This window comes from Octopus bimaculoides, chromosome 7 (genome assembly GCF_046866305.1).
Source record: "Octopus bimaculoides isolate indiv1 chromosome 7, ASM4686630v1, whole genome shotgun sequence".
Taxonomy (NCBI): Eukaryota; Metazoa; Mollusca; class Cephalopoda; order Octopoda; family Octopodidae; genus Octopus; species Octopus bimaculoides.
In genome coordinates this window covers 15,341,958-15,350,920 of record NC_142934.1, presented here as the reverse complement: position 1 = coordinate 15,350,920, position 8,963 = coordinate 15,341,958, and the positions used below count along the sequence as shown (strand labels likewise).

Genomic DNA, 8,963 nt, shown 5'->3' with positions numbered 1-8,963 from the left:
ATCAACATATCATCATGAAAGAAAGAGAAAAGATTGATGAATATGGAGACTTGAGAGCTGAGATCATTAAGATGTGGCAGTTGCGAGAGTCAAACAGAAAGGTTATGCCGATTGTCATTGGAGGATTGGATTCAATATCACCCAATCTGAAAAAAACATCTGAAAAACCTTAGAAATACCCTACAATTTAGATGTATTGCAGAAGTCGGTTTTACTTGGAACTGCACACATATTGCCTAAAGTACTGTCTGTCTGAGGTCCTTGTTGTGACTTGACAAACAGTACAAACAACCAAGTAGACAATATTTTCAATCACTATATTGTATATTGTGCAACATCTATAATAATAATAATAATAATAATAATAATAATAATAATAATAAAAAATATTTTATAGTACTGAATCATTTTTATTCTCAAGTGGAATCCATGTGGTAAATGTCAATATGTATCACTGGGGCATGATGAAATAAGGTGGTTACACACTCTATCCACTTTTCTTCTTCAGTTCACTGTCCAGTTCTTTCATGATACGTAATGCAAGCTCATCCTTATATGTAGGAACAATAATTTGGATGCTGACTGGAAGACCAACACTGCCTGGAATTGACTGCAAAGAAACAAGACATATATTTGGAATGTTTATAAATGCTGTGGAAGAGTTCTTGTCAGTAAAGTTTAAGATGATTTCATTGAACTACAATTCACAATGATGTAAATTTAAACCTTGGTGCATGTCTGAGCTGAATAAGACATATAACTTTACTTATCTTCTTATACAAAATAGATATTAATTTAATGTGGCTGTGCAAATACATAAGATGAATTAAGATTATGTAATTTCACAGGTTATTAATCTTATCTTTAGAGTATAACTTTTCCTGTTACTTTTTTCTTTTTTCACTTGTTTCAGACATTAGACTATGGTCATGCTGGGGCACTACTTTGAGAGGTTTTAGTTGAACAAATCGATCATAGTATTTATTTTCCTTTTAAGCATGGGACTTATTCTGTCCATCTCTTTAGCTGAACTGCTAAGTTACAGGGATGTAAATGCACTAACAATGGTTGCCAAGCAGTGGTGGGGGACAAATAGACACAAACACACACACACACACACACACACACATACATATGCGTTTTGGGGTGAAAAATTGAGCCCATCTCATTGACACTATTTTCACCCTTTTGATGCAAACTGATCAAAAGAAGTATATAGTTTGTTTATATATAACATGCAGGTATATAATTAAATTGTGTTACATACAAAATGAAAGTGAAGTGCTGCAAGCCAATATTAGATATATAATAACAATGTGATCTTGGTATTACTTATGTTAAAGCAATGGGTAAACATACTCAAATGTGTCCCACTGACTTTGTTTCTTCATAATCTCCAGAAGAATGGATATTTTTTAATGAAATTTTCTACAAATATGCTTCAGATGATATAGATTCAGGAGAGTGGGGACAGGAGTTTCAGAAAATTCAAAAAAGTTACCTTTGCCTTCATGTAATTTTCAGGGAAATGGGTTATTTTTTAATGAAAATTTCTATAAATTCCTTCCAGAGTGTGTAAATTGTAATTATATGAGAATCTAATGTGAAAAGCAAAATGGTGAGCATGTACACATACATATTGACACAATTTTTTTCAAAACTTCAAGTTTCATTTTATAGTTGTATGTAATATGTGTCAGTATGTATATGTGCTATACCAATAGTTGGAAACCTATAACCAAAGATGTTATTGATCGCAAATTAAAGGAATGATATAAAACAAAAATTTAAAAAATAACCCAACCTTTTTCACCAAATATTCAGTCAATGATCTTGCTTTATAAGTCGCCTTTACATCTTCTTCTGTTACCTTTGTAATCGGCATAGATACACCAGGGTAGTTCAGTAGATTATAGGGCAGAGAATAGTTTGGAAACCCTGCAAAGAAAAATATCAGAAGTAAAATGATAGTAAAAGGATTGTTGTTGTTGTTTTAACTCCAAATCATGTGTGTGTTATTTCTTTACTGCCCACAAGGGGATACACACAGAGGGGACAAACAAAGACAGACAAATGGATTAAGTCGATTATATCGACCCCAGTGCGTAACTGGTACTTATTTAATCGACCCCAAAAGGATGAAAGGCAAAGTCGACCTCGGTGGAATTTGAACTCAGAACGTAGCGGCAGACGAAATACCGCTTAGCATTTCGCCCGGCGTGCTAACGTTTCTGCCTGCTCGCCGTGTGTGTGTGTGTGTGTGTGTGTGTGTGTGTGTGTGTGTGTGTGTGTGTGTGTGTGTGTGTGTGTGTGCACGTGTGCATCCTTGAATGATATATTATATAAAGCTGGCAATCTGAAGAACTGTACCAGGATCCAATTGTCTGTTTTGGTGTGGTGTTTATGGCTGGATGTCCTTCCTAATGTCAACCACTTTACAGAGTGTACTGGGTGCTTTTTACGTGGCACCAACACAGGTGCTTTTTTACATGGCACCAACACCCACATGGCTGCTAAGTAGCTTGCACGACAAAGACCTCTCAGCTGACAGAAGCGGCTGTGTGTCAGGTGAGAGGTTAGAGTATGATAGAGGGACAGAGATAGCTGTGGCCACCCCTAAAAAAAGATAAAGTTACCTTCTTGAGTCCTGCTGACTCATAACAGCCTGTTTCCTGGTTTCTGCAGGATATAAATTCCCCACCTGTATGGGACGCCAGGATTACTCATTTTTGCCAGCTGAGTGGACTTGAGCGACATGAAATGAAGTGTTTTACTCAAGATCACGTGTCGTCCAGTGCAGGAATTGAAATCACAATCTTATGATCATGAGTCCAACACTGCAACCACTAAACCACATGCCTCCACTACTTGGCTACCCCTGTAGGACAATGAAGGAGAAGAAGGTGGGTGTGAGTTAAAGAGAAAGAATAGAGAGACAATCAGAGGGAGAGACAGAGGCCTCACCCGTAGGGAACAGTGGTAGGGAGTATAAGAAGTACAGAGTGGATAGAGGGGATGTTCCATAAGTGTGTGAGGGGAGGTGTTTTAGAGATAGCAACAGATGGTGTGGGAGGAATTGGAGTGGCTGGGAGATGGGTATGATAGATATGTGGAGGGCATGGATTATGTGCAGAAAGACTCTTGAAGGAGACAAACACGTACATGCTCACATGCAGGTGTGTGTGTGCGTGTGTATGTGTGTATACAACAGGCTTCCATTCACCATTACAATAATTTGGTCAGCCTGGAGTCATAGCAGAAAACGTCTGCTGAGGATGCCACACGGTAGGATTGAACCCAATATCACAGAGTTGGCAAGCAACTACTATTACTATACAGCCATACAGATTTTTACAGATAATGTTTTTGACCTGTCAAGTTACTGGATGTTTACTTCTTAAATGTTCAGTTTAGATTAATTTGAAGAGTTTTGGACTTACTTCCAAAGTTTGGACACTTTATCAGAAGTGATGTTGAAGACATGACAGGGCAGATGAGAGCATCCAATTTATCTTTTTTCATAGCATCAGCAAATTCTTTATCATATTTCTGAAACATAAGAGAAGGGTTGATAATAAATGACATAAAAAGAATAAACAAATAAAGGCTACAGCCAACGGTAAATAAAGGTTTTAATTCTTAAATGACAAACTTGTTTGTTCTAAGTGATTTACTTTAATGGTACAAGCTGCTGCTACTGCTGTTGCTGGCAGTGGCTGTGGTAGTATGGAGGAGGAAGAGGAGGAAGTGGAGAAGAGGAAGAGGAGGGCAAGGGGAGGGGAGGAGGAAGGGGACAAAGAAGAAGAAGAAGAAAAGAAGAGAAAAGAAGAAAGAATGGAAGGAGGAAGGGAAGAAGGAGGAGGAAAGGGTGTTGGTAGTGATTATGATGATGATGAAATACAATATATATATATATCAGAGGTGATACCAGGCCATCAGCATCACTTGGGCTCATCACAGATTTCGTATAAGACACAAGCCGGCTCAAAGAATTTCATGTTTTTCCACAATATTTCTAGCCCCAAATGATGCCAAGTTAAGGGTAAAAATAAAACAACCCTGCAAAACACAACCAATCTTTGCACATAAATGCACAGAATAACAGCAATCAAATAACAACAGCAGAATGCACAACAAACGGCAGCAATCTGACTATCGTCTGTACTCTTGACAAGAGATATCAGTTAGTCTTTTACACCCACCAGGCTCCTTCGTATTAGCCCGAGTTGCTGGATAATCTTCCATTCCTTTAAGAATATTGTAGAATGGAAACTTTTCATAGATTGGAATTTAAATCCTAATCTCTATAGAAATTTATTGTCTCAAGAAAACTTTGACTTTGAATTACTTCTAATTTTAGGATTATAGATGACAACTCAGGCTGTAACTTCTGAGCCCCGAGTCAGGCACGTGTGAAAAATGTCGAGAGAATGTCTGTTATGAATGATATTTTTTGACACAGGGCAACCACGAGACACTGAGCGAAAATAAATGAACTGCAACCAGGATCAATAAAAGGAGCCTGAGTTATGGGCTGCAAATACACACGTGGCAGAAATTAAATCAGCTTGCAAATACATGTTCACTTCCCTAAATTTATATTCGGGCTAAGGCCAAACAGCCTGTCGGAGACACCACTGATATATATATATATATATATATTGTATATTTTAATGTTTTACTTAGGCAGAGCAAGACCAGGTGTAGCATGCAGTATACGTATGCTTCAGAATAATAATGTTAGATGAGTATATTGTATATATATATATATATATATATATATATATATGGAGTTTGCCTTGTTAATTTTTATAACAATATTGTTGTTGACAAAATGGGTTTTCAACTACGACATAATCAAAAATGTTAACTTAAACTAATTTAGTTGGACATGAACTGAAAGAAAACTATTTTAAAGAGACTCACTTCTTTTTCAGCAACCAAATTATATATGTCTTGATATTTTCTAGAATTAAAAACAGAGAGAAAAATATTGAAATATTTTGTTGTCTTTTTTTAATATCTTATAAAACCTAAATAATTTAAACAACCTAAGACCACTCTTCATTGCATGTCTCCCAGCTTTACCAACTGGAAGTCCTCTTCATTCCAATCCTTGTAGCTTCTGTCTTTCTCACACAGTTTCTTTCTTCTACCACTTCTTGTTCACATACGAAGATCCTATGGTCTAGCATTCTTTATCAATTGCAGCCTGTATCTTTTTTAACCCATTAGTATTTAAACTAGCCATATCCAGCCCAAATATTCTACCAGCTTTATGATCGAACTGGCCAGATCACATCATCAAAATCTCAAAGCTAAGAGATAATGAACCATTAATTCAAAACAATCTGAATAAATAAGAATTATATTTGAATAATTTAAATGCTAAAGGGTTAACTTAGAGGATGCAAAGCTCTGTTGTCTCTTTATTAATTTCTCTTCAATCAACTTTTCCATGAAGAAGAACTCTGTCTGAAGCATTCGATATTCTATTCCTGGCAGCAAGTTCACTGTACTCTTTTTACCAATTTTCATTAAATAATAAAAATCTTGCCAATGCAGACCAGCATCTGTTTCCAAGGCCATCTTTACACCTTTATAGACCACCCACCAACCCACCAGGCAAATCAATTTTCTGAGCCTTATAGTATTTATTTATTGACAATAAGCCACAGAATATACAAATCAGAATTGGAGCCCCTAAACCTGTGAAGATCCAGGGCAGCTCTTCAGTGTGCCCCTTGAGATGGCCCCAAAAGTCTCTTTGGAGTCTCCTTAATATATATACACACATATATATAAACATACATATATATAAACATATGCATACATATGTGTATGTATATATATTCTTTTGTTCTTTTACATGTTTAAGTCATTAGACTGTGGCCATGCTGGGGCACATTATGGTGTGAACATCACAACATAAACACTGTAGTGCAAAAGATTAAAGAATAACAATAAACCATGTTATAAGCCCCATGATGTAAACTGTATGGTAAAGAACAGCAAAGTTTACAGGAAAGAAAGATATAAGTAGAAAGAAACAAACAAATGCAGGGTAAACTGTTTCACACTCACCTACGTCCATCCAATGCACGAACGATTTTAGATGATATCTTGTCCTGGCAAAACAGAAGGATTAACATAGAGTAAAGAAGTGAACAGACGAAACTGTGAAAGCAAAATATTTTTACATTATTTACATTATTTGCATTTGACAGATATTTGTCCTCATCTTCTTTGTTGTTAACATAAAGTTCCGAGTTCGATTCCAGGCAGTGACATGAATAATAATAATAATAATAATAATAATAATAATAATAATAATAATAATAATAATAATAATAATAATAATAACAACAACATAGCTTCCACCACATGCACGTGAAGTCTGTTTATATTTGACAATGATCTCAAAAAGAAGACAACATGAGAGGGTCCAGTTTTAATGAATGTTGTTTTAGTTTAACCCATAAAAAGAAAGAAAACATTCTTGACATTTCAGACATTAGTCCTTCATCAACAAAATAAAAACATATTTGGTAGAAAAATATTTGGGATTAAGAAGATAATACTTACAAAAGGATAAACAAGGGCTGAAATAATTTTCTTAAAACCTTCTGACCTTTTAATAAAATACAACTCCTTATTTGGGCTTTCATATTTTCTGGAACAGAAGGAGAAAAATATGCAGATTGTACTGAAAGTAATGTAAAAGTGGGTATAATCTTTTTATTAACTAACAGAAATATAATGCTATAATCTTAAATATGTAATCTGCAGTTTTAATTGTTTTTTGCTTTGCTAGATAGAGTATAATTCTTTATATAAAGTAGAAAATTAGGTAATGCTTTGAATATGGATGCATAATCATGTGCTTAACCCTATAGTGTTTAAACTAGCCAAAATATGTCACATGGCTTATGTTCCAACTGGCCAGATCTGGCCCCTCCCACCTACTTTACAATGTCATTCTTAAAATAAGCCATCGCATCATTGAAATCTCAAAACTGCAAGATAATGTGAGATTAATTCAAAACAATGTGAATAAATAAACATTACACTTGACAGAGTAATCTAAATGCTAAGGGGTAAAAGAAGTTTGCCTTGCAACCACATGGTTCCTGATTCAATTCTATTCTGTGGCATCTTGAGCAAATGTTATCTGCTGGGATGGCTGCTGCCTTGTTGAGTGAAATCTGATATATTCACATAACTATTACATAATGTGTGAAGGCATATGGCCCAGTGGTTAGAGTGTTGCACTCACTATGGTAAGATCCTGGTTTCAATTCCCAGACTGATTTGTGAGTTGTGTTTTTTGAGTAAAACATTTCATTTTATGTTGCTCCAGTTCACTTAACTGTAAATGAGTAACCCTGTGACAGACTGGCATTCCCTGAACGGAATGCCAGCCTAACCTGCCTAGCTTGTTGAGTAGCATCCTTCAAAAGCTATATAATCCTTTCTATTATGGGCACAAAGCCTGAAATTTGGAAGGAAAAGAGTAAGTTGATCACATCAACCCCAGTACTTAACTGGTACTTATTTTATTGACCCTGAAAGGATGAAAGGCAAAGTCAACCTCGGTGAAATTTGAGCTCAAAACATGAAAATAGACGAAATGCTGCTAAGCATTTTGCCCAGCATGCTAATAATTCTGCCAGCTTGCACCTTAATAATAATAATAGTAATGATAATAATGGTTTCATATTTTTGCACAAGGCCAGCAATTTTGGGGACAGTAGTTAATCGATAACATCAACCCTAGTGTCCTTGAGCAAGACGCTTTATTTCCCATCACTCCAGTCCACTCAGCTGATAAAACTGAGTAGTACTTGTATTTCAAAGGACCAGCCTTGTTACATTCTGTGTCACACTCAATCTACCTGAGAACTACACTACACTAAGGTACCTATGTCTGTGAAGTACTCAGCCACTTGCATGTTAATTTTACAAGCACATTATTCCATTGGTCAGATCAACTGGAACCATTCTTGTCCTTGTCTTCATCAAGTGTCTTGGGGAAATTTCAAACATAGTTTCTCATTCCTAATGTATTTTTCAATGTTGTTATGATTATTATTATTATCATTATTATTATTATTATTATTATTATTATTCAGGTCACTGCCTGGAATCGAACTCGGAATCTTGGTGTTAGTAGCCTGCACTCTTAACCACTATGCCATTATGTAAATAATGTAAATAATATACATAATTCCTCATCCCTTAAATATAGAACTGTGGAACCATCGTTGTTGTGCTTAACAACAGAGTGCCAGTTTTTTTTTATGTACCCCATGGAGACCTTGCATGAAACCAATCTATGGTGCAAACAAAAAATTTGGGGAGCACAACTATGGAATACTTACATCAATTTGCTCATCAAATATCCATCAGAGCACGTTATGTTTACTGCCAAAAGGACAGCATCAAGGATCCTAGGAGGAGTAAAATCAATCACCTGTAAATTAAATGAAACAACAACAGCTATCAATGATAGACTCTTCATAGGTGCCCTAACCTTAATGGTAGTGTGCTAAGATAGTTTGCTTTCCAACCATATGGTTTTGGGTTCAGTCCAACTGCATGGCACCTTGAGCAAGTGTCTTTTACTATAGCCTCAGGCCAAGAAAAGCCTCTCTCAGTCATTTCTTTGACTAAATCCCTTCAAGCCAGTGTTCCAGCATGGCCACAGTCAAATAACTGAAGCAAGTAAAAGAACAAAAGAATAAAAATAAAAACATGAGATAAAACTACAACTTTGTTTTGTTTTCTTTGTAGTTTACTTCATATCTTCTTGTATTGTTCCAGCTTTACCCAACAAGTCTCTTTAAAATAATAATAACATTCTTACCGTATGCCCTTTAGCTTCCAATGCTTTCTTTGCTAAAAGAACTGCTCTACGGCAGGCTGAGGTAGCACTAACTACATTATCAGTCTCATAATACCCA

General features: G+C 35.8%; 1 protein-coding gene across 5 annotated transcripts in view; it reads right to left on the bottom strand.

Annotated features, from left to right (window-relative positions):
* Positions 1-389: 389 nt before the first annotated feature.
* The window catches only part of LOC106867388 (fatty-acid amide hydrolase 1), a 25,145-nt gene continuing 16,571 nt past the window's right edge, over positions 390-8,963 (bottom strand). For all 5 annotated transcript variants that reach the window (XM_014912244.3, XM_052969277.2, XM_052969276.2 and 2 more), the window contains 8 exons: positions 8,867-8,963; positions 8,382-8,473; positions 6,586-6,673; positions 6,085-6,128; positions 4,927-4,966; positions 3,441-3,549; positions 1,805-1,938; positions 390-610 (listed from right to left, as the gene is read on the bottom strand). The exon at positions 8,867-8,963 is cut by the window's right edge and continues 29 nt beyond it. In XM_014912244.3, the coding sequence (XP_014767730.2) occupies positions 488-610; positions 1,805-1,938; positions 3,441-3,549; positions 4,927-4,966; positions 6,085-6,128; positions 6,586-6,673; positions 8,382-8,473; positions 8,867-8,963 (727 nt within the window). In that variant the 3' untranslated portion in view covers positions 390-487. The remainder of the gene's footprint in view (positions 611-1,804; positions 1,939-3,440; positions 3,550-4,926; positions 4,967-6,084; positions 6,129-6,585; positions 6,674-8,381; positions 8,474-8,866) is intronic.